Source organism: Clarias gariepinus, chromosome 20 (genome assembly GCF_024256425.1).
Source record: "Clarias gariepinus isolate MV-2021 ecotype Netherlands chromosome 20, CGAR_prim_01v2, whole genome shotgun sequence".
Lineage (NCBI taxonomy): Eukaryota > Metazoa > Chordata > Actinopteri > Siluriformes > Clariidae > Clarias > Clarias gariepinus.
Window position 1 is genome coordinate 23,631,268 of NC_071119.1, and position 23,873 is coordinate 23,655,140.

Sequence of the window (23,873 nt, forward strand, 5' to 3'; positions counted from 1 at the left end):
CCAGTCAGTTTGATCAAATTTTTCTTTCCTTCATGTTCAAAGGAAACCAAATCAGGATTGAGATTGAGCTCCATGTCGTGCTGGTTCAGGAAAATAATCAACGACAGCTCGGAGTGATGAATCAAAGTTATTACAATTTTTGATAATCCTTTCAGTAGGTGAAGATCAGAGACACAAAATCCTGTACTTGAATGAGAGTTGAGGTTCCCAGGAAGCAAATATTACTCAAGTACAAGTAAAAGTTCTCCATTTACTTGTGTACCTGAGTGAAAGTACCTTCAAGTACAAAAAAGTTCATGTGAACTTCAAGTGATTTCAAACACTTTTACATTATTGAGCGTGTCTCGAAGGAAAAGGCAAGTCACGCAGTTACGCATAATAGTCAGCAGGTTTGAATTGAATTCAAATTCCCGCTTCAAATACAACACACCACTGTGGTGAGGTAACGCAACGTCATGCAGGAATGTAATGAAGTAAAAGTACAGATATTTTCCGTAGTACGTAATGGAGGTATAGTAAAAGTATGCGCTAATAAAACCGCTCAAATGAAGCAGGAAATATGTACTTAAGTACAGTAACGTAACTTGCTTTTACTTTAAACTTTCATCGACTATTTCTTTGGCTGAGGTTTGAGCTCTGATTTCATCTGGAGTCTCTAAAATCAGAATGATTTCAATCGCAGCTACTGTCGCCGCCGTGACGCTGAGTATTTTCCCTTAAGTGTTTTGCTCCTCACAAACAACAGCAGATATCCACTGATTACACGCAAGTGCTACTTTTTGTCCATTTAATGTTGAGGAACGGCCACCAAACCAGTTAGCGCTTACTAACAGCAGCTAGAAACAGTTGGGCTGTCGACTTTAGTTGTTTTTTTTCATTACCAAGAAACCTGAGTTTAACCAACACTTTCCTGAAGATATGATAAGGCATAAAGTTGCAGCTTAAAGTTACGTCAGAATCCAGCGATATTTGGTGTTTATTATTAAAATACAAGGTTTATAACGTGATCTTCAGGTTCTGGAAATAAAATTTAAAAGTGTGAGTATGATTCTGTTAAATGAAATTATCCCTAATTTTTGAGTCTAAATAGAAAAATGTCCAGAAACATGTTTTATTTTAATCAAAAAGCCCTGCCCACCTCATTTGATTGACAGGTCTACAACCAGATTCAAGGTGGGGTTTTTTTTTGTCCTCTCACACTGTTATGATGTGAAGATGTAGAAGCGCAATCGCGAAAGAAGGGATCGTCACAACTGAAAATGAACGTTGTGATTTAGTTTTGGCACCCGGTGTAGACAGAAAAATTTGTCTTTTTTTGACACCTGAATATTAGTTTGGTCTCAAGGTTTATGTTCTATATCATGCTAAGGAAGTATTTTATAGCTTGGCAACACATGGGTGATGAATTTGTCTTTCACGTTTTTGCACCGCCGCCTCACTTCCTGTTTATTCCACACAATGGATAAAGACGGTCAGGGTTTAAGAATAAAGCCTTTGTTATAAATTAAATGTGAAACTCAGTTTTTAATCATGCACTTTTAGATGAAGCATTTTGTGATGTTTATTAATATTTATTAACTAATAAAACAAAAGTACACTTATTTGTACAATAAAACCCATCCAGGATGCACTTCCTGTCATTATAAACCAGTCAGCTGATCTAATCAAAGCTGTGCAGGATGGGCTCGTGGCCCGTCTCCTTCAGGAACCTCATCAGGTCGTCCGGTTTTAGTCCCACCGTCGCAGCATTGGTCATGGGGTGAAAGTAAACCCTCTCGTGGCCTCCACTGATCAAATCAGCGTCCAGGACGAACCTGACGCTGCGGTCCTTGTCGCAGAAGAGCGCGAGCGCCGTGGCGCAGCCCTGACCCACCCTGAGCTTCTCCAACATGGCCGCCTCGTCGGCGAAGCGCAGGTTCCCGCTGCCCACGCCCAGCTTCTTAGCCAGGTCATTCAGGTTCACCTGCCGGTCGTGACGCGCCGACACGAGCCACAGGCCTTTCTTCTTCTTGTCCTTTAGGAAGAGGTTTTTCGTCACGGCTCCGTTTAGGTGCTGTACGTGAGGCATCATTTCCTCCACGGTGAAAACCTGACGGGAACAAACACACGACTGGCTTTAGAAAACATTAGGATGTGGTTTTCGATTCGGACGACCAAAGACTGTTTTTTTTTGTGGTGTGTAATCTGGTAGCTTCATGGTTCTGGTGCTTCTTGAGTTAAGGTTGAGCGGTGATGGTGGAGAAACGGAGAGCAGGTGAACCTGAAAATGCCAAAAAAGTATCAGTGAGATAAATGATTCTGACCTGGTTAAAGTTTGAAACAGGAACATCTCGACCTAGAAACAAACTCATCCAGGTGAGCTCTGGGATTTTCTACATTAGAACTTTTTACTTTTGTATACTTCTTTAAATAAAGCCAGGGATCCACTGCACCAGGGTCCTTCAGACTAAGCTCTGACCCACAGAGGAACAAGGTTACTGCTTATTATAAAATAATAAACTCCACAATGAATAGTTTAGAGGAAGAGATGGGGATGGTTGTTTCCTTTCAGCTTCCTGCAGGTTCATCATCAGGTTCTCCGTCCACAGCTTCTATTGGTGACAGGAAGCCACTTTCACAAGCGCCTCTGTTCTAGGGGAACAAGGGAACTCATTATAAATTGTCCTCTGAAAACACACTCTGTTGAATCTCCTCTTCCTTTAAAAGTTTCATTCTAGTTTCTCTCTCTCTGAGCCGTTTATGAAGACAAAAGCTTCATTAAACTTTTTCCAGCAGTGGTGTACTGGTTTATTACACGATGGATTCTGATACCCGAAATCATCCCTGGTTCAAGTCCGTGCTCTTGCTTCAACTTTTTCCCTCACAGTTACGAAGACCAAAGTGAAAAGTTCTACCAAACACCCTGCAAGGACGAGATCCTGGTTTAAAGCCCAGCAAGTCTCCAGGATGTGAGCATAGAAGGATGAGGAAACACTTCCACGGACGGGGTGGAAGATGTAGAGGTAGTCAATGGAAAGTGGAAGGTATCTGAGGGTATGGCCGACCTGAGCCAGGGGGGACAATATCCAGGGATTAGGAGAGACAAACAAAGTGCTGGAAATGTGAAATATGAGTGTTGACTGAGTTTTGCGTTTATATAAAAAATACGGATTCTGTGAGAAATATTCTATCAATCATGGCAAATTTTCATTGCCATCTTCAAACACCACACTCTCATTCCAGGGACGAGCTGAATTCAAACCTCTTGAAAAAAAACAATGAAAGACCTGCTTGTTAATTATTAAATTAAAGTCAGCAGCACAATGGTACATGTCAGTTAAGGTTGTAATGGCGTGAGATCAGGAGGTTCGAGTCCATCAGCACCTAGAGACAGAAACGGCTCACTGATGATAGAGGAGATCTTGGCCAACCTGAGAGTCTGAACATCAGGTGATCTCTTTAACTCTAATAAAGCTTCGGACCTGTATCTGGGTTATCACTGACTGGATTATCACTTCAACGACTGTCTATACTGGTGCATATACTAGAGCATAAATATTCACCCCCCCCCCCTTGAGCTTCTTCACATTTGGCATTGTTGAAATGGACGCGTTTTCAGGTATCAAAACAAAAAATCTAAACGTTTTGCTTTCTAATTACACTCACTCACAATCTGTATGTCTTTGGACTGTGTGAAGAAACCCATCGAGCACAAGGAGAACATGTAATCTCCATGGTGGGAATCCAACCCTGGAAGTGAGAGGAGAAAGTGCTAACACCACTACGCCACCTCTCGCTAACTAACAAATACATATTACTAACAAAGTGTATAAGTACTTTATGAGTTCATTAAATGAAACCTGAAATGTTAAAATGCTAAAATGTACAGTAATATGTAAATCTATAGTTTAAAAGTGTGTTTTATTTTAATCAGGCTTTAATGTGTTTTGTCTCCATCTAGCGGTCAAGGCCGGAACTACAGCGCTGAAACTGTACAGTGTACAGTAGCGCTCCGATTGCGAGAAATATATTATATAATGTTTATTTTTTATTAAAGAGAGAGTTAAGAAAACAAAGTTAGTTTTTAAGAGTGCACAATACACTCGAATTAATAATGAATTAACTGATAAATAAATGAACCGTGCTTTGTTTTTGCATGCTGAGAGTTTTATTTATTAAGATTTATTACCTCCGGATGTTCCACAGAAACAAAGTCAATATTCAGACTTTTCAGGAGGTTTTCTAATTCTGTTCGGAGTTCAGGAGATCCCATGACGGCCTCGGGTTTGCACGAAAAAGGACTCGTTTCCACTCATACACACACAGCCGTCATGGCTGAACCCGGAAGTCCGAGTGCGCATGCGCGAGGAACCACCGCAGCATGACCACGTGGCATGGAACAATGTGGATCTTATTTTTAACTGTCTTGAGGACATTTACACTCAGTATTTTACACATTTTATACACAGTTGGTTATTTAAATTAAGTTCCCCTTTTTGGTCATCTAAAAACTCTTCAACTGAAATCATTTATTATAATTCTGATTTAATTTTACTTCAGGTTAAAAAACACATCTTCGCCTTTGATCTTTTTTGGCCTTTAAAGCTTTAATATTTAAATCTCCTCTTGTCCTAAAAAGTCATCTTTCTCATGCATCATTTTATTCTTCTTTAAATTATCGAGGTCTTAGAGCAAAAAAAATGAAGCTGTTCCATCCACCCCAAAATATTATAAATTTTCAACACTATAATCATATTTTCCGTGGCACGGTGGCTCAGTGGTCAGCACTGTCGCATGGCACCTTCGATTCCCACCTCGGGTCTGTGTGCGTGGCGTCTGCTGTTCTCTCCCCGTGCTTGGTGGGTTTCCTCCAGGTACTACGGTTTCCTCCCACAGTCCAAAGACATGCAGATCAGGTTTATTGTGAAACGTTTCCAAATTGTTCGTAGTGTGCGAATGCGTGTGCGAATGAAAATTGACCGGTGGTTTTACCCAGTTTGTAAATATAGGAATAAATACAATAGTAATCACCATTGGCTTGCACAGGCGCTAGTTGGACTATGCGTGGAATCATATTTTAGCATAGAAAAACAATCAAAACATTTGGAAAAGACATGTAAATTAAGTAAAATATGAAATAGAGATTAAACCTTACTTTGTGATTCCAGCCGACCGCATCTTTTCCAACTGTTCACTCATGTACCATTGGGGGCGGCGTAACACACTGGGAGGACAGCGCTATTCGCTCCTTCCGCTCCTTCCGCTTGTGTGAGCTTACAGACGCCCCTGATTGGCTGTGGAGCCGTGATTAATGTGGTAGCACTAAGTACCTCTCGTCCCTCCCCTGAGAGAGAGCTCGGCCAATCAGCTCTCTCTAGACGTCTGGCTGCGAGAGGTTACAGCATCACCCGGAAATCAAACTCGCCATCCCCGGATGATAGGGCGAACAACCAATAATGGTACCTTGGGTTAACTCTTTTGAAACTGCTTTTGCTGACTGAAAAAAATATTTGTACAAATTTGTTAAACTTACTTGACTTGGCTTTCCACGGAGGCAAAAACCTTTTGAACAGCTTCCAAACGTATGACTTAGCACAAGTTAGCCCAGAAAAGAAATGTTCTTCTATGAGGTCACATTAGGGGAAGATCTAATTTGCTTGTACAAGACGAACAGCGGGGAATCTTTTTCCCCCCTTACCTGTGAATGTCTAAAAGGACTCCGATTGTAAAAGAGCGGTTCGGAATCATTTTTACACATCAACTGGACATCACATTGTGCGCCGTCATTAAAAATCAAATAAAATCTTAGTGTGTGACTTGTTTTTTTCGGCCAGGCTGAGTTTTAACAATGTTTTAGGCGTTTAAATTTTTATTATAAATAAAGTCTTCATGTATAATATCTGAAGATGACATGAACAACAGCACACCATTTCACTACACTTGTTTATTGTTATGTCACATTTAATGTACATTGGTTTTGGTCTGCGATCAGTAAGTGAAGGAGATTAATTAATTAAACGCACCAATTCTTTCTCTGAGAAAAAAAAATACAAAAAACACAGTTGTAAACTTGAAGAGACGTAACGACGTGGATATTTACAAACGGTCTAAGATTCACGACAATTTGTTTAAAAAAATTAACGATTTGTTAATCGTGTATAACCACGGTTAAAACGGGGTGTCAGTTTTTCCTCGGTGTTCGTCTTTCTGAACATAAATTTTACGCAACACTGACTGAAAGAAAGCCATCGTATAAAAGTGATAGAAAAAGGTGATAGAAGAAATAAAAATACAAATAAAAAAAAAAAAACATACAAGACGTGATATAAACTGAATATAATTCACATTAACATTTTGTTTGTTTGTTTTTTTTCGTCGCAAAACATTTCTGCGCAGTGCATATTTATTATAATGGTTTAGCATTCACAGCTAATCAGAGTCAGAGCTTTCACCTTCACAGCTCTCGACGTCATCTCCGGCTACGTGCTTAAGTACTACTGAGGTACGGACGAGTCTCCGGTACCAGATTAACATCTGTTTACAAAGTGGGGTATAAACGTGTGTGTGTGTGTGTGTGTGTGTGTGTGTGTGTGTATGTGTGATCTGTTACTCAGGTTGCATAATACATCTAAATAATTGTGCGGAGAGCTACGAGACATGAGGAAACGTTCTAGCTATAAAAGTCACAACGCGAGGACAGCAATCAGCACCAGACTCTCTGGACGAAACACGCTCCTAACCGAGTCTAATGTCATTGTGTGTGTGTGTTTAATTAACAGATTTCACATCACGAGAAATCACTGCGTATGTATTAGCAGTGGAGGAAAAGAAATGACTGATCACTGCATCGTGATTGTTGTTTTATCCGTAAAAACACTTAATGAAGCTGACGTGTAAGGAGGATCGATTTAAATCTTGAGCTGTTCATCAAAACAATGTAGTAAAAAAAACATTTAGTAAAATGAACGCTATTAAAGGTGTGGTAAGTGATTTTGCCGACATTGTAAAACTTCAAACTATTTCCGTCAGTGTTATCAGTAAAGCACAATCTCAGATAATAATAATAATAATAATAAAAAAGAAGAAATTTGACTCTTATGGAGAGCGGAGACGTCAAGAAGAGGCGATTTCAACTGACCGCACCTTTAAAGTTGTTTTTCTATACCGTTAACAATGTGCTTCAGGATTCTGTTTATGCGTCCTAGTTTTAATTCTAGTCAGCGAATTATGTTTTGGTGAGTTATATCTGATCAGAGCAGGACGTCACACCTCCGTGTACGTGTGTGTGTGTGTATGCGTGTGCTGTGCGTTTAAAGAAATCTGCCTGGTCTCAGAACATCCTCCTTCATTCACACCGAGGCTGAGTGACTCCAAACTACCGGCCCTTGTTCTTCTTGGAGTTTCCCTAAAAAGAATAAAATAAAATAATGCAGAAACAAAAATAAATAATAAATCACCACCACCACTTTACAACCACGGATCTGGTTTTATACTGTATGAAAAGAAACCCGATAGAAGAACTAGTAAAGAAAAATATTTACTTGTATTAAATACTGTACAGAATCTATACAAACTTGCTGTGTGAGGCTCGCTGCCGCCACCTATTTGTTCTGTATTATTTAATATTCCAAATTATTATTCATATTAAATGGTATACAAGATTAACACTTCTACTAAACACCACAAATTTACTCATTAAAGAATTCATGTCACATTTTTTTTATTGATAAGTTAGTTGTTGTTTAACATATTTCACGGGATACACGGGTGGCCAAAAGTATTAGGACACAAGCAAGCATCAACATTTTAACAATGTTGTCTTTTTTTTCTCCCTATCCACCATTAAAACAAAAAAATAATGTGTTATTTTATATACAACAAGCATTATTTATTCTGAAATCCTTTATTTCCCTTCTGGAGTCAAAAAGACGTCTGCAGTACGTTGGTGTCACTTGTTCAACTTTTGCTTCCTGAAGATCATGGACAGACGATGGTGACGTACCTGCTCCAGCCTTTTTTCTATTGGGTTTAGTTCTGGAGATGACCCCCCGAGTCATGGAAGAACACCAATCTTTTTCACTTTTCCATCAGATAGACTAGAACTAAATGTTGTGAGTATGTTGTTTGAATACTTTTGGCCACCGGTGCATTGTGTCTGATGTTTTTCACTCACCTGTTGTCTAATGGTTTAAACTCGGTCTGGATGTGATTCACGAGTTTTTAGTTTTTTATTTTAGTTATCTGGTTAAGGTGTTGGAGAATGAATCAGATGGTCACAGAGTCAAATCTCAGCACCATCAAAACTACCTCGATCAAGTGAAGAGTTTAACCCCTTAAACTGCTCAGATGTTTTACTGAGGTAAATGTGAGCGACTCTGAATAAAGGCGACATAAAAGCATTTGTGACTATATGTTTTTTGGTGATGTAATGAAGGAGACCCTGTGTGAGGGTTTCTCTAGTGAAAGGATCCTGACCTTATTCCCTAGTTTGAGTGTGTCGATCTCCTCGCGCTGCTTGCTCAGGGTCTCGTTCATGCTGCACAGATGATCGCTCATCATACTCAGCTGGTCCTCATAGCTCCTCTTGGTCGTGCTCAGTTCATCCTGTACAACAGAGCACTGTGTTTATAAATTAATCTAGATAATCAGTAATGGTGGATCTCTTTCTCTCTTAGGATTGCTCTATTCTTATTCCTTAAAAAACTTTGCCAATTCTCGACCCAAATGATCTCGAATTTTAACGGGATTTTTTGAAAACTAAATAAGTTTAATGTTTTACATTTAGTTTTGTGCTGCAATGCGACAGAAACTTGAAGATTAGGAGTTTAGCAAAGCGTTTTCTTGTTTTCCGTGATAAGTCAACAAGCATGATGTTCGCATTTGGTGGGGAAGAAAATCCCCGTGCTACAGTTAAGCACTCGCGCAAAGTGAACGTGTTGGAGCTGGGGCATCACAAAGCTTTGTGAAATCGGTTATAAAATCTATCTATACAATCTGGAATTTTGATAAATATGTGTTATTTTTCAACATGAAGCCTATTTAAAAAAATAATAATTTTTTATTGTTTATTTCGGCACACTCTGCATTTATACTTTTCTCACTTTTTATTAATTAAGTGATTTGTGTGTGTGTTTTATGAAAAGAAGAACTATCTAAGTGCGTGTCGTTTAAAAAAGAAAAAAGAAAACTATCCATCATGCCACCTCGGATCAAATTATTAAACTTTTGTATAGTCATGAACCTATTTAATTCCATAAAAGTTGGCACAAGTTCAAAAGAATCCTGTGCTTTTAATCCTGTGCTTAGTGTTCACAAGCTTTAAATCCGAGCCTAAAATCTGACCTTGCTTTGTGCATGTATGTTTAACTTTTATTTTCAAAAACTTTTATAATTTAATCCTTTTTTCCTCCCCCATCATATAAATTTACCAACAACGCCTTGAAAGGCTACTGAACCGCTGAAGTGTCGGGGTGTGTGTGTGTGTGTGTGTCTGTGTGATCACCTGAAGGGACGTGATGTTCCGAGTAGCTTGCTTCATCCCCTCTATGAGAGTCTCGCGAGTTTTCTCCGCGATGGCCAGACGTTTCGCCAGCGCTCGACACTACAGGGAACCAAACCAGAAGAAACCGAGACAACAGAATGAGTAAAACCGTACCGGATAATACAGAAACTTCAACTGGAAGACGTCTAGACGTTTATGAAACGGAAAAATCCACAAAGGAAAGAGTTAAAAAGTCGACCATCAACTGGAAAAATTCATCAATGCCCTGGGATTCTCAGGAGCCATAAGTATTGGAACATTCTCATAAAAAAGTTGACAACCAACAGCGCTCGTTTTTATTTTAAATTTTTTGGTGGCAGCCCTACAAGCATGAGGATTTACTTCCGATGAAGAAAAAGTGAAGACGGCGGCGCATTCGCGGCCCAGAATAAAACATTTTTGAACGATGAAATTGTCTTTTCTACATGTTTATTTAAAATAAATTCAGAGTGATGATCATTTTTGACTCGCCCCTTAACAGAAAGTTTGAAGCGATCTCCCTCACCTCGGCGTGAAAGTGCACGGCCTTGCTGTCGGACGTCTGTAGCTGCGTGGTGAGCTCTGCGACTCGCGCCATGTAGTGGGTTTTAATCAGGTGCTCCCGAGACTCCTCATCTCCAACCTGCAGCACACACACACACACACACACACACAGCAGTGATGTCATTAAAAAAAACATCTTCAACATCTTAATTCCATCATAGAACTTGTTTTCAATAAAGGGAATCCAAAACCTCGTACTACTTACACTCTCGTTAATTGGGGTTGTGGAAAACATTCCAATCTAAAAGAAAAAAAAAAAAGATAATTTAATCCTAAAGCACTAGGGTTAAAAAAAAAGAAGAAAAGCTCTTTTTTTTTACAAATAAGATTTTCATTCGGATGCTACGGTGACGGACCAAACTGGTGCTCTGGGACGCCTCTCCATCCATTTTCTCGTCTGTCCTCAGCTCATTTGGTTCCTCAGACCCCGCCTCGGTGTGTGTGGGTGCAGCGGGGCCCCCTCCGAGGCACGAGGAGAGCCTGGCCTCCAGCTCGGCGATGCGCTGGTTCTCCTTCTCCAGGCGTACTCGGCCCAGCTGAGCCTCCAGCAGCCAGTGCTCCTTCTCCTGCTCCAGACGAGCGATCTTCTCCTGACTCTGCTGCACCTGCAGGACAAACATCCTCAGCTTTAAGTGTCATCTGATTTCTGCAGCTAAAACTTTACTAAAACTTGAGAGTACCTGCTGCATGAGGCCCTCTCTGCTCTCGGTGGAGCTGGTGAGGATGCGGCGGTTCGACAGAGCCTCAGTGTAAGGGACGGACTCGGGGCGTGGCTGAAAAAAAAAAAGACAATAGGGAAATGTCACAGCAATTTATTATTATTATTATTGAAAAGACAACACTGATCATTAGACAGACTGACCCTCCGGAGTGCGAGCATGTAGCCGGATGCGTGCTTTTTGTTACTAAGCATGCTGTGTGCCTGCTGCGGGTTCAGACTTTCGGTTCCGCCTTTCGGTCCATACCCGGCTGATGAGGTGAAGAAGTCCAGATTGTTGCTAAAGAACGTTGCAATCTGTAAAACGTTGAAATGTATAAAAAGAGAGAGAACAGTAAATATTTTCTTTTAGGTTGTGAGTTGTAGGTTTTTTTGACACAGAGACTCATTTTTACTACAGGTAGTCCACGATCTAAGAACAAATCCGACTTACGAACGAGTCCGGTCCGGGAGCATGTCTGTAAGTCAGATTTGTTTTTATGTCCGACCAAGTCAGTCTTATACACCTTTGACACGAATATACAATGTAAAGGATAACAATCCACTTGACTGAAACTCTGTCCCCTTTTACAACACAAAACCGTAACCGCGCTTAAGGAAATAAATCTCACACAGTGTTGTCTCTGCGCCTAAATCACGAGGGTGCCATTTTTTCTCAGAGCTGTTTTCCACTGTATTGGACTGTGAACTCTGTCTAGTTGAGGATTTTTTTCCCCGAAATTAGGATTAGGTCTGACAGTGATGCTTAGACTCAGACTGGGGATTAAAATGCTTTTTAACACAGAATTTAATTGATGTGCAGCAACATCAACTCAGAAACCCAAACGGGAGCTCTCTGGAACACACCGCCCCCTGCTGGCTCACCTTGTTTGTGTGATTGTTGAGGCAGGCCAGAGAGGAGAGTAAACACTCATTAGTGGTGCGCAGCTTCTGAGTGATGTTGGGTAGCTCCTGCTCAAAGGCCACCTTCTGACTATAGTGCCTGGAGAGCTCTGGTGGATCAGTAATGAGGGAGAGAGAAAGTGAGAGAAAGTAAGCATGTAGCAAAATCTCTTTCAGGAAGAAAAAAACTTTTAGAAAAGACAAATACATAAATCTTGGTGTGTGTGTATATTTAATATTTGGACTTTTGTGTTGAGATCTCACCCTTGGTGACATCGTGTAGGCCGTGTAAACCTGCAGCAAGCTGAGTGAAGACTGCGCTGGAGCTGCTCTGAGGCATGGCGTCCGATCGCTCACCTGCCGTGAACAACATCCACCCACGGCACTGATTAACAAACGTCCCGTGTGTGTTGCGCCAAATCTATAAATATTAGTGTGCTGAACTCACTGGGTAAGGCCAAGACACGGATGTAGTTCTGCAGCTTCCCGAACACAGCGGTTAATCTATTCATATCGCTTTGCAGCTCACGGTTCTTAGCGCTCAAAGACGCGGTGCAGAGAGGAACGTCACACTCTTCCTCCAAACTACAGACACAAAGAATGAAAAAAGGAGTGAGGGAATAAAACGAGAGAAAGGCGAGATAGGCGCTTACAGATTAAATGAGAAGACAGAATATATTAATGGCTCATTTACAGTGCTGTAAAAAGGTTAAGCAAACAAACAAATAAAATCAAAAGCTGTCCAAACCTACCTGGCTCGATGTGAAAAAATAATTGCCCCCTTACAAGTGATTAACTGATTGTGACAACAACAGCAGAAATCAATCGTTTGTGAAAACTGGCAATGAGTCTTTCACATCAGTGTGGAGAAATTTTATCCCGCGCTTCTTAGCAGAATTGTTTTAATTCCATCTTAGTTTAGTTAGTTTTCAACCCTGTTTAAGGATCTCAATCTGATTTAAGTCCGAACTTTGACTAGGCCACTTCAAAACCTTAATTTATGTATTTATTTTAACCCATTCAGAAGTGAACTTGCTGGTGTGTTTCGGATCATCGTCCTGCGGTATAACCCAAGTGCGCTTAGGTCACGAACTGAAGGTCGGACATTCTTCATCAGGTTTTTCAGGTAGAGTCAATTTTGCCAAGTTGTAAAGCTGTAAAGACCATCACACTACCACCACCATGTTGTTTTTATGAAACAATATGTTGTTGTTTTTTTATGCCAGATGTCCAAAAAAAAGTTAAACTTTTGTCTCATCAGTCCACAGAATATTAAAGCCTTGGGAATAAATACTTTTTTTTTTTAAATCTACCTTTTTAGCTGATAAGGCAAGATCTTCTGCAGAAAGCTTGTGTAGGTGGAAAAGGATTTGGAAAAGTCCTGCAGTTTCCCCGCCGTCTCCTTAACATGCACCAAAAAAAAACATTTCTTCTTCAATAAACACATAAAAATTTTATTAGTTTAATTAACATTTTTATTATGATTACATGTGGAGCGAACACTCACCAGGACCGTAACCGTGTCCTCTGTAATGCTCTGATGCAGCTGCAACATGGCGTCCTCCAGGGGGCGCACATAGGCCGCGTTCTCATGCAGATACTGAGAGAACTGAACACACGCGCGCGCTTGATTAGACTGGGGTAAAGGCGTTTGGGAGAAGTCATGTTGACCCCTGAGTGTGTGTCAGAAATTATGTGTGTGTGTGTACCTTCTGATTAAGAGGTGAGACAGGTTCAATGGATGAGTCCAGGGGATAAATGTGAACCCTCTGCTCTGTGTACGAGTGAAAGTTGAGGAGGGCGGAGACGAGATCCTGGACAAAGCCCACGGCCTGGCCTGCTGTATCTCGAGCTTTTAGCTGAAAAAACAAAAAGCTTTAAAATAAATTTTATGAAATATGTGATAGAAAAACAAGGAAGTTAAAGTCTGAGCCGTGCTGTTGTACAAAAATAACGCACACTCACCAGCCCCCCCTCAGATTCTAGAATTTAATCTTGCAGTAGTGGTGCTGGTTTTAATAACGATGATGCGTCCTTACCTGGTGCCTTCTGTTGTGAGTGGGAACATTCAAGCTGTTGTAGTCACTGTATTCTTCAAAAGGGGGGAGGGGAAATAACAGTATTTTAATAATATGTGGTTTATGTAGAAAGAAATATATTTTACATAGTTTAAAAATACAAACAGTATGAAGAAACAATGAGTCTTGCAAGAAAACAATGAGTGACACCTGCGCTATAAAAAAAAAAAAAAGAAAATCCCATGAATCCCAGGGTCCCATGAATGGTTTAGGTGGAGTTTCGAATAGATATGGCATTTTCTCCCGAAAGCCAAAGAAACCCAGGCTTGTTAAGGTTTTTAAATAATGTCTTTGGCATTTTCAGTTTAAAAAATCTTAATTTTTTTATTATCTTTTAAAGTGGTTGAAACAGCGCCCCCCTAGATATTATAAGGTGAATGTGTGGTGAAACTGTGTATTGCACTTCGACCATAGACTCCAATTTGGCCTGGCTGGCATTTCTTAAAAAAATAAAAAATAAAAATACATCTAAAGATCTGAGGAGAGTAATTTCAGCATAATAGCAAATGTTTAGTAGTTTGTCAACAAAAAGGTATTATTTGGTGTATAAAGTTCTAACTATTACAGTATAGGGGAAGGTATTAAAAAAAAGAAATCAGGTAATGATATAGCTAATGCAAATCTTATAGAAGGTTCTATGACGGTCTGGTCAAATTCCCCCTAAACTTCTCAGGCGAAAATTAAGAAATGAAATCCTCGAAATAAGTGACGGAAAATATATTTAATTTCGTTTGAGAGCTTTAAAAAGGGTTTATTTTGCTTGATTTGTAATTTGGTCATTTTGCAACCAAAATAGTTTTGCAAAGAAAACATATTTCACTTGGCCATTATTTTTTCTTTGCATACGTTAACCCTATTTTCACCCAGGTAAATGAGTGTGTATATCCTACTCACATTTTCAGGTCGCTTCATGCATGAATATTTCTGATCATTTCTAGACTGTGTGTGCAAACAAACACTAAATAACTGTGTTTGGATGTCCAGCTTTACACATTCATCAGATTTGGGAGTGATAATACTTACTGGTGTCATTGAACGGCACTTTCTCCTGGATGACACTGCTGTTTTGTTTCAGCTGTGTGCTCAGCTCCGTCTGATATTTCCTCAGTTGTTGCTGGCTACAAATACAGAGGGGGAAAAAAACACATTCAAAACCATGCATGTGCCTTTATTTCACAAAAATATATTCCTAGTTTCTGGGTATAGGTAGTCCCTGACTTACAAACGAGTTCCGTTCCGGGAACACGCCCACAACCTCGGATTTGTTCTTAAGACTGACAAAGTGAGTCTGATATGCCTTTGACACGAATAAACAATGTAAATCATACCAATCCACTTGACTAAATCTCTGTCTCCTTTCCCCACACTGCTATCATCACACATGTTAAATGTAACAGCGTTGTCTCTGCGCCTTTAAATCACGAGGGGAATCCCAGCGCCATTTTATCTCAGAGCTGTTTTCTACTGTATTGGACTGTGAACGCTGTTTTGTTAAGATTTTTTTCCGAAATTAGGATTATTCACCATCAGGACATTTTTCCCACACCCATACACAGACACACACACACACACACAATATACCGGACTTTGAACCATGGTCCCATTCATATTTGCGGAAATTCATAACTCAGTTGTTCATAAGTTAGGAACGACCTGTATTTAAAATTAATAATGACCTGAATAGTTTCCCCAGAAAAAAAAAGCGTACAAACAACATGCTGTTTTTTTTTTTTACTGATATATAAAGTAATGTCCAGTACCATTCCTCCGCCCTAATCCGACACTCTTTCGCCTCCCTCTCCAGCGTCTGAACCTTCATCTGGAAGACACACAGATGTAACATCACTAAACAACTGCCGGTACTGTAGAGTTTTTATCTCAGGTGTACTGTACGTGGTGTACCTCTAGGCGAGCCTTGTCGCTCTGTAGTTTCTCGATGGTATCCGTGTACTTGGAGGCGAGACCGTCTACGACAGCCTGGTGCTGCTCGCCGTCTTTCTCCAGTTGCTCCAGTCTCACTCGGAGACGAGCCTCCTGCTGGCGGTGCAGCTCGTCCGCCTCGTAGAACTGAAACAGCGGCAAAGGTAAGGCGCGATCTGCGAATGACGTGCTTCCTCAGTATAAGGCTACGTTTACATTATGAGCATGGAGGAACTTAGATCGTTTAGGAATGTACAAATCAGGTGAAGGTTGTGGGATCATGTCCTACGACTTACAGTTACAGCAGTCCCAATCACTTAATATAAAAATTTACCTCAAAGAAGTGCCATTCCAAATGCTTTTCTTGTTTTTTCTTACCTCGTCTCCAAACTTCATTAACTGTCGTTTAAAAAAAATGTGTTTTCTTTTCGGGAATAACATCACAACTTTTTTAACTCAACTTAACAACTCGTTTAGTGTTCCCTTCTATTTCATTTTTTTTTTTTAATCAAAGGTCTCAAACAATTATGAGACGAAATCATGACGTGGAATCTACAAGGCCTTACTTTCACTCTTCCACTGTCTTTGTTAAATCATTCTGGTCACCGTAGCAACCTATGTTCCCACTGCGGCGAAAATAATCCATAAAACAAAATACTTCTTATGTCCAACATCTCCACAGCTTCTAAGCCTCTGTATCGTGTTTCGGAGAGCTCCACCCTTGTCAGGCGTTTCTTACCTGGATGTGAAGCCTTTCGTTCTCCTGAATCTTCTTCTGCAGGTCCTCGTCAAACACGCTCTGTGCCTGGTAACTGGGCTGTAACGGCGAATCTCCTTTATTCTGACAACAACAAACAACACAACAAAATACCCAAATCAAATCCAAAGTTTATTTATAAGGAGCTGTTAACAAGGTGCTTTACAAATGAAAAATTCTCGCTGGGAGAACGATTCTGTTTGAAGTAGAAGAAGCTGTTTCCACCAGGGGGCGCTCTCTGGATTAAAGTCTTTTATTTTATTCATCTAGATAAGTTTCGCTATTCCATAAAGGGGAATTCCACTTAGGAATTTTATGATTTCTGGCAACCATTTATGAGCCACTTTATGCAGATAAATTCAGGATCTGTAATAAAATTTTTCTTTTTCTAATACTTCCTTCTTTTCTTTTTACTATTCTTTTGTTTGATGTGTAATTTATTTATTTGTATTTTTCTCATTTCTTTTTTCTGCTGACTGGCTGTTTTGTGTTTTTGGGGTGGGAAAGGGGTATGGGTAGAAAAATAAATTGTGTATGATGTATGTATGTATATATAACTTGTTTTTATTTCCAATAAATAAAAGACTGTGGTAAAAAAAATAATAAATAAATATATATATATATATATATATATAGTTGCAAGCATCGATAAGCGGGCCCAAGCACCCTGTGCCAAAATAACCACCCGAAATAACTGACATCCTATTGAGTTGAGCCCATGACATGACATGACATGTAAAAGTTGTTCGGCTCAGTGAGCTCTAAATGTGTCCAGGGTTTTGCACGCATACGTGCAAGTGTGTATGAGCTACGCAGCAAAATCTCGTGTCAGACTCTCAGGCGTCCTAACGGCAGCAGATTTCAAACATTTTCATGACTTTTCAACCCTAAAAAGCGCCTAATATTGGGGGGGGGGGGGGGGGGGTGGAATAATCCTTAAAAGAACAACAGGGCCCTCACACAATATGATGACATGGGGCTGATGTCATAGTTCTCGGGCCTTAGAAACAAAAGAACAATAAGGTATCATTCAGGAACAAGTACCAGTCTAGAATAAAAAAATAATAATAAAAAAAAAAAATTATACTAATTATTGTAATTAAATCCCAAAAAGAAAAACATTTTACATTAAAAAGCAAATTATTCCACAAAATTGGAACAAACACATCAAACGCTACCACACATCAAAGAGCCTGAACTCAATCAAAGATTCCAAAAACAAAAAAAGAAAGAAGTTATATACGCCAGTCATTTCTAATGAACCTTAGTGTCCATCAAGTAAGAATTGTTTCCAGCGTTGCTCTCGCATCTTATTTAAAACCATTAATTAGCATTGGTGATGTATTAGTTATTATTATTATTATTATTATTATTATTAGAGGGAGATGTTAGAAATACAACGCGTGTATAATAATAATAATTATGAGGAAACAACTTGAGCTGATGGGTCAAGTCGCTTTGTGTTCTGATGTTATCTCGCTTCTTCGCTCGCCATTTAATAAACCGAGGCTTTGTCTGAGCTTGCTTTGTGATATTTGTCACGATGATGTTTAAGAAAGTCACGTTATCTATTGCTCCGCTTTCGTCACGTTTAATTCAAGCATTCTCTTACGCCACGCTATTCATGTGACAATAACAATACAGTCTATCAGAGGTGATCACTTGCCCTGGCTCTAGTGTGTGTGTGTGTGTGTGTGTGTGTGTGTGTGTGTGTGTGTGTGTGTGTGTGTGTGTATATATATATATATATATATACCTTGCCCTTTTTACTCTTCGCCTCAGTGACCTGCAGCTCCTCCTGCAGCAGCTCCACTCTTTTGGCCAGCTGCTGGTTCCTGAAGTTCAGGCTGTCCATCTCCTGCTCAGCTTTACGCAGGCTCTGCTCACGCTGCTTCACCTCCTCCTGAAAGCAATTATAAAAATAAAAACAAGGTCATTAAAACTACTTAAAGTGTTGCACAAAAAGAGTTAAATGCTATGTAACATGTGTTCATCGATTTTTGTGTTTTATAGCTGATAATAAGTAACTGATAAACTTCTTCTCCACACTCCAGTCCAGTAGGGGGCAATATAACAGTTCTACCCTCAAAATCAAAAGAAGATGATCCTGTAAATTGAGTATTAGAGGAGAAACAGAAGTGATTTGTAGTTCTCTGCAAAAGCTGTGATACGTGTTTTTAAGCAACTGGTCAATTTTAGACCACGTAACAGCCGCAAGCTTATTTAAATAATTTGACAATGTGATTCCAACAAAAAAATTATTAAAATAAATAAATAAATCGATCATAGCTGTAAAAAATAGGCTTTAACACTTCATAAACCTCATGGTGATGACTGAATCCTGAATACACGGTTCATTCACATCAGACAGAAGTTATTGCATTATAAAATTTAAGAGCCAATTAACTTTCGGTATGCAAATCAGCCAATTGACGATGATGTAGGTTTCTCTCTTACCCTCTTAGTTACTACGCTACAATGTTTGGACTGGAAGCCATTTCAAAGTGACTTGGGGGGGAAAATGTTTTTAAAAAATCCTTTTTTATATATTTTTGATTAACTTTTTTTTTTCCTTTCTTAAGATATTCCTAATATAACTAGTTAATTAATGTTTTTTTTCCCATAATATCCAGAACGGTTTTATTTAACATGAACAAACTTTAAACATTCTCCATTTTCCTCGAGAAGAAAGCACGGATGTGAAGCGTGAAATGGGATGCGAGATGCCTAGGGCTTCTAGGAAATCAATCCTATAAAAAAAATTACACAAATGTCAATTAGCTCTGATTCACATTTTGACAATAGAATCTTCTTTAATTCTCTTTTTGATGGCCACAGCATGTAGAAGCGTTGGCCGATGTTTAAAATAAAAAAAGATTAAGTATTATTTAATAAATCATGTTTTTAAAAAATAAAACAAATGTTTCTTTTTAAATCAGGATAAATGTTGAAAAATAATAAATTATGACAAATGTTATTTAAAAAGATAAATCATGTGTTTTATGTGTTCATGTGTTTTTATCATGATAAATGTTTTTAAAGAAAAATCATGATGTTTTTTAAAAAATAAATTGTGATGTTTTTTTATAAATCATGATGGGTTTTTTTTTTTATAAATCATGATAAATGTTTTTTTAAAGAAATAATGATAAATGTAAAAAAAAATTATGATGTTTGGTTGAAATCATGATTTTATAAAAGAAATGATAAATGTTTAAAAAAATAAATCATGATAAATGTTTTTTTAAATTATGATAAAAATAAAAAAATACATAATTATAAATGTTTAAAAAATAAATCATAATAAATGTTAAAAATAAATCCTGATAAATGTTTTAAAAAATCATGATAAATGTTTAAAAAAAATAAATCATGATAAATGTTTAAAAAAAAAATCATGATAAATGTTTAAAAAAATAATAAATCATGATAAATTTTTTAAAAAATAAATCATGATAAATGTTTTAAAAAATAAATCATGATGAATGTTTTTTTTTACAACATATAACTTTTTTCAAAAAGATAAATAATGCTAAATGTCACGTCTAAAGCCTGCCAGAGGATTAAACCATTTGTTTTTAAGCTTGAGACACTATATAAAACTGTTTTTAGAACAGCACTCTTGATGATACTGTAGAATAAAGGCGTAATCATTAACACACACTTTCTTTGTGGTTTTTTTTTTCAGTACCTTCAAGGCAGTCGAACTAGCTTGCTCGTCCACCACAGCCTTCTTCAGCACCTGATTCTGAGCTCGGAGCTGTGAAAAGATTTTAAATTTAATAAAAAAATGTAAACAGCTGCAAGATTAAGATCAGAGGATGAGAAAAAGCCAAATCCTGCTATGATAAAGTGTAGAGGAAGGAAGCAGAAGTCAACAACGAGCACTGGTAAAATGTGCAGACTAAACACTTCTGCCACATGACGAGCCGCTCGGGTTTATCTATTAACTGTACAGGACAGAGACGGAACTCGGTGACACTTAAACACACACCCGAAGACCTTCAGATCCATTTTTTTTTTGTGTGTTAAATTTATGTCAAAACACAGGACAGATCAAACCTTTTTGTTGTTGTTGTTGTTGTTTTCATGTGGAAAAAAATATTACTACAAAGATGAAATCTTCAATCTAAAGTCAGAATGTTTTAAAGATTGCTTTTAACTTACTTGCAAGAGGAAAGGACGTAAACGGAGGAAGTATTAGGATAATATAAATACAAGTAAATCGTAACACCTTCTAGTGAGGTTTTATCAAAGCAAAAATAAATAAACAAATGAATAAAGTGTAAAAAAAATAATAATAAATAAATAAAACACCACCACCAGCAACTAAACATCTTAGCTCTTATTTTCTTTTCACAAATTTTGTATTTTTCCAAAAACAAATGTCTGTCCTTTTCCAGAAATTTCGGACCAATAGCGTGGAAAAAGCATGATTATGTTTTAGATTTTTTATTAATTTGATTTTACAATTATTTTCCCCAAAACAAGTATCGATCTCCAAACTAAATTCCAACACCCAAAAAATCATTTATCAACATCAAGTCAACATCCATATCTAAATTCCAATCTTAAAAAAACAACCTAAATCTAAAATAAAAAAAACAATGCTTCAATAATCAATACTTGTAATTTTCAACACTAAAATGTTTTTTATTTAAATACATTTATCCATGTCAGGTAGATACACACACACTTCATCACTTTAAGATAGCATGCAAATCATTTTTATGAGTTACATATGATGTTTTTTTTTCATGATTGTGTAGGATAAACTGGCATAAAAAATAAGCATTTAAAAAAGGGAGGAAACTTGAATTACAAATAAAAATGGGTAAATTTGGGGAGAAAAGTACAATTTCTATATTTTAAGGTTAATCTCTAACATAGTAGGTGTATGTAATAGACATTATAAATATTGTCAGTTTTGCTGTGAAGATGTTAAACTATTGGACCATAACACAATAACGGTTTTATTATTGTTGTTGTTGTTGTTTACCTTGGAGTACTCTTGAGCCAGTTTGGTGTATTTGGCTTGAAGTTCTGCAGCCATGATGATGATCAGAAGGAAAAGGAAAAAACTAACACTAAATCACCTACACTTACACTAACTAATACTTATTATTATTATATATGTTTATATTATATATATATTATATATTGTGTATGGTTTGTGTATAGCAAACTCGAAAATAGTTTAAGCATTTAAACTATCAGCCAAAAATAATATTTACAGTTTGGTAAAAAAAAAAAAAAAAAAAAAGTCAATAATTTAATGACATTTTAGTTGAAAAAGTAAGATAAACAGATAAACAGGTATTTATCTCTAAAAGCAGCACGCGCTAGTCAGATCCTAACACGGTTTATTAGCTAACTGAGCTAGCTAGCTAACTGTAAAACAAATATTTCACATTGTACATTAATGACATCCCCTAATTAAATATCACAACCTTCTCTTTATCCACTCCGTAAACTGATTTCACCATTTTAACAGTTTTAATCTTCTACTTCCATCCACATCCAGCCCCAGCTCGAAACCCTAACCGAGGAACTGATAGCTAGCTAAACATGACTAGCCATAAACAACGGGCGTCTCCAATTAGCGTCGTGTGCACTCCGTAGAAAGGATGTGAGGTAATATGAGCGCGCACCCAACAAAGGGCACTAGGTTTTCAATACAGCACGATTTGAGACTGAGCCCCAGTGAATGGGGAAGCTGTGGTTAATTAATATACAGCAGGGTTTCAGGATAAAAGCATTACAATTAAGTTAATAAAATAAAATAAAAATAACGAATAAATCTAAACAAAGTTATGTGATCATCATATTTACATGTTGGACAGAATTATTTAAAAGAACAATAAATAAAACATTAAATGTGTAATAAAAATATGTCGACACCTGTTTTTTTTGTCCCCACCTGCATTTTAATTTTTATGTTAATTTGTTTTTTATACATTTTTTTTAGAAACTCCCAGAATTAAAGATAAATATGACTAAGTATTGTTTTTCATTCGTCAGTCTTAGATGTAATATATTCAACCTCAGTAGCTTGTTAAAACCTTTACACCCAAGTCGTAACCTCTTGGTAGATGCAACCAGGTTTACAACTAAAATGTCCAGGTGTCAGTCGTCATAAGCTCGGGCATTCATGGTAGGTTTCTCGCCAGCCATGCAGGTTCAATTCCCACCCAAACCCCATCCACTGGATGCAGTGCCGGTCCCGAGTCCGAACATAAAATGAGAGGGTTGCGCCATCTAAAAAAAAACTTGTCCAAAGTCGTTTGTTACCGTGGCGACCCTTTGACGGGAAGTCTTTATAAGACCTCATGAACCACCAATGTGGAGGAGTCGCCACAGTGGATCATCTGACCCACACAATATCTTGGCACCGGATGTATGTCGAATCCCCTTCCTGAACCATGCCTTGCATTTCATCCGGGCTCGGGACTGGACCATTGGCTGGGGATTGGACCCAAGCCCTCCACATGGCAGGTGAGAAACCTACCACTGAGCCACCAGTGCCATATATTTATTCCCTTTTATTAAAACCTCCACTCTACTAGATTGTGAAGCGTCCCTGTGTGGATTTGTCTTCAATCAGAGACAAGAGTGAGCTCAGGTGCTGATGTTAAGATCTCTTGGAGGCTCCAGTCCCAGTTCATTCCAAAGCTAATGGTTCAGTGGTGTTAAGTTTCCGTCAGGGCTCTGAACAGGACACAGATGTTCTTCCGTCCAATATATTCTTCAAACACCATGTCTTTATGTAGCTGGTTCTGTCTATCCCTCGTCACGCTGTATAAGGGTTTGAGCCTCTCAGCTCTAGTGAAGGGGAATCGTTAAAGCTAAGACATTGATGATACTAAATGCACTATACAACTGTGCGATTCCAACATCGTGGCAACAGTTTGAAGAAGAACCTTATACCTTATGAGTACGATGATCAGGTGTCCACACTTTATGATGGGCGTTCAAGTCAAACCGGGACTTGTGATGAAATTACTGATGAATGAAGGCAAAAAGGTGAGACTGTAAAATATTTAAATTTAATTAAGCCTGTACGTCCATGAATGACAATCCAGTTAACATTCAGCAAGTGGAACACCTGATACTTAAAAATCAACATCACCAACTGCATGCGTGTGTGAACTGTGCAAACAATCGTTTACCGACACCACTTGTGAGTTACAGGAACTTGGCTGGGATTTATTGACCCATCCCCCGACAGTCCTGACCTCACACTTAGGGAGTTCCTGGGAGGCCGGTGTTTCAAACATGACTCAGACAGGCAGTCCAATTATGGCTCCTGTATACTGAGAAAACTTTTTACCTTGTTGGTGTCCAAGCACCAGTAAAACACTGGGAAAAGGGATTATATAGAGAAATAAAGGGAGTTTTTACTCTCAGAACTGTGTTGTTTTATTCTGCACAGAAGTCAAGAGGTCAGTCCTGTTT

General features: G+C 38.3%; 2 protein-coding genes across 3 annotated transcripts; both read right to left on the minus strand.

Moving 5' to 3' along the window:
- Positions 1-1,518: 1,518 nt before the first annotated feature.
- On the minus strand, positions 1,519-4,304 carry prorsd1 (prolyl-tRNA synthetase domain containing 1). The gene is made up of 2 exons (XM_053479948.1): positions 4,169-4,304; positions 1,519-2,089 (listed from the first exon to the last, which is right to left on the minus strand). Exons 1-2 carry the CDS (start codon positions 4,250-4,252, stop codon positions 1,661-1,663), a joined length of 513 nt encoding a protein of 170 aa, XP_053335923.1. The 5' UTR covers positions 4,253-4,304; the 3' UTR covers positions 1,519-1,660.
- Positions 4,305-5,908: 1,604 nt separating this feature from the next.
- On the minus strand, positions 5,909-21,985 carry ppp1r21 (protein phosphatase 1, regulatory subunit 21). Of its 2 annotated transcripts, XM_053479947.1 has the most exons (23): positions 21,869-21,985; positions 21,418-21,461; positions 20,110-20,178; positions 18,175-18,321; positions 16,401-16,502; positions 15,644-15,808; positions 15,502-15,560; positions 14,765-14,859; positions 13,703-13,755; positions 13,373-13,522; positions 13,171-13,272; positions 12,977-13,065; positions 12,112-12,248; positions 11,928-12,020; positions 11,646-11,773; positions 10,926-11,078; positions 10,744-10,836; positions 10,420-10,668; positions 10,269-10,304; positions 10,026-10,142; positions 9,482-9,580; positions 8,455-8,583; positions 5,909-7,384 (listed from the first exon to the last, which is right to left on the minus strand). In XM_053479947.1, the coding sequence occupies exons 4-23, from the start codon at positions 18,271-18,273 to the stop codon at positions 7,355-7,357; spliced, it is 2,178 nt and encodes a 725-aa protein (XP_053335922.1). In that variant the 5' UTR covers positions 18,274-18,321; positions 20,110-20,178; positions 21,418-21,461; positions 21,869-21,985; the 3' UTR covers positions 5,909-7,354. The 2 variants fall into 2 exon arrangements, with proteins under 2 accessions (XP_053335922.1, XP_053335921.1); XM_053479946.1 differs by having other exon boundaries at positions 21,418-21,985.
- Between the last annotated feature and the right edge of the window lie 1,888 nt (positions 21,986-23,873).

Coding starts and splice junctions, on each gene's coding strand:
- prorsd1 (XM_053479948.1), bottom strand. CDS start 4,252: ATGGGATCTCCTGAACTCCGAACAGAATTAGAAAACCTCCTGAAAAGT. Junction 2,090..4,168: donor TTTCTGTGGAACATCCGGAG/GTAATAAATCTT, acceptor TGTTCCCGTCAG/GTTTTCACCGTGGAGGAAAT.
- ppp1r21 (XM_053479946.1), bottom strand. CDS start 21,471: ATGGCTGCAGAACTTCAAGCCAAATACACCAAACTGGCTCAAGAGTAC. Junction 18,322..20,109: donor CTAGTTCGACTGCCTTGAAG/GTACTGAAAAAA, acceptor AATTGCTTTCAG/GAGGAGGTGAAGCAGCGTGA. Junction 16,503..18,174: donor CGAAGAGTAAAAAGGGCAAG/GTATATATATAT, acceptor TGTTGTTGTCAG/AATAAAGGAGATTCGCCGTT.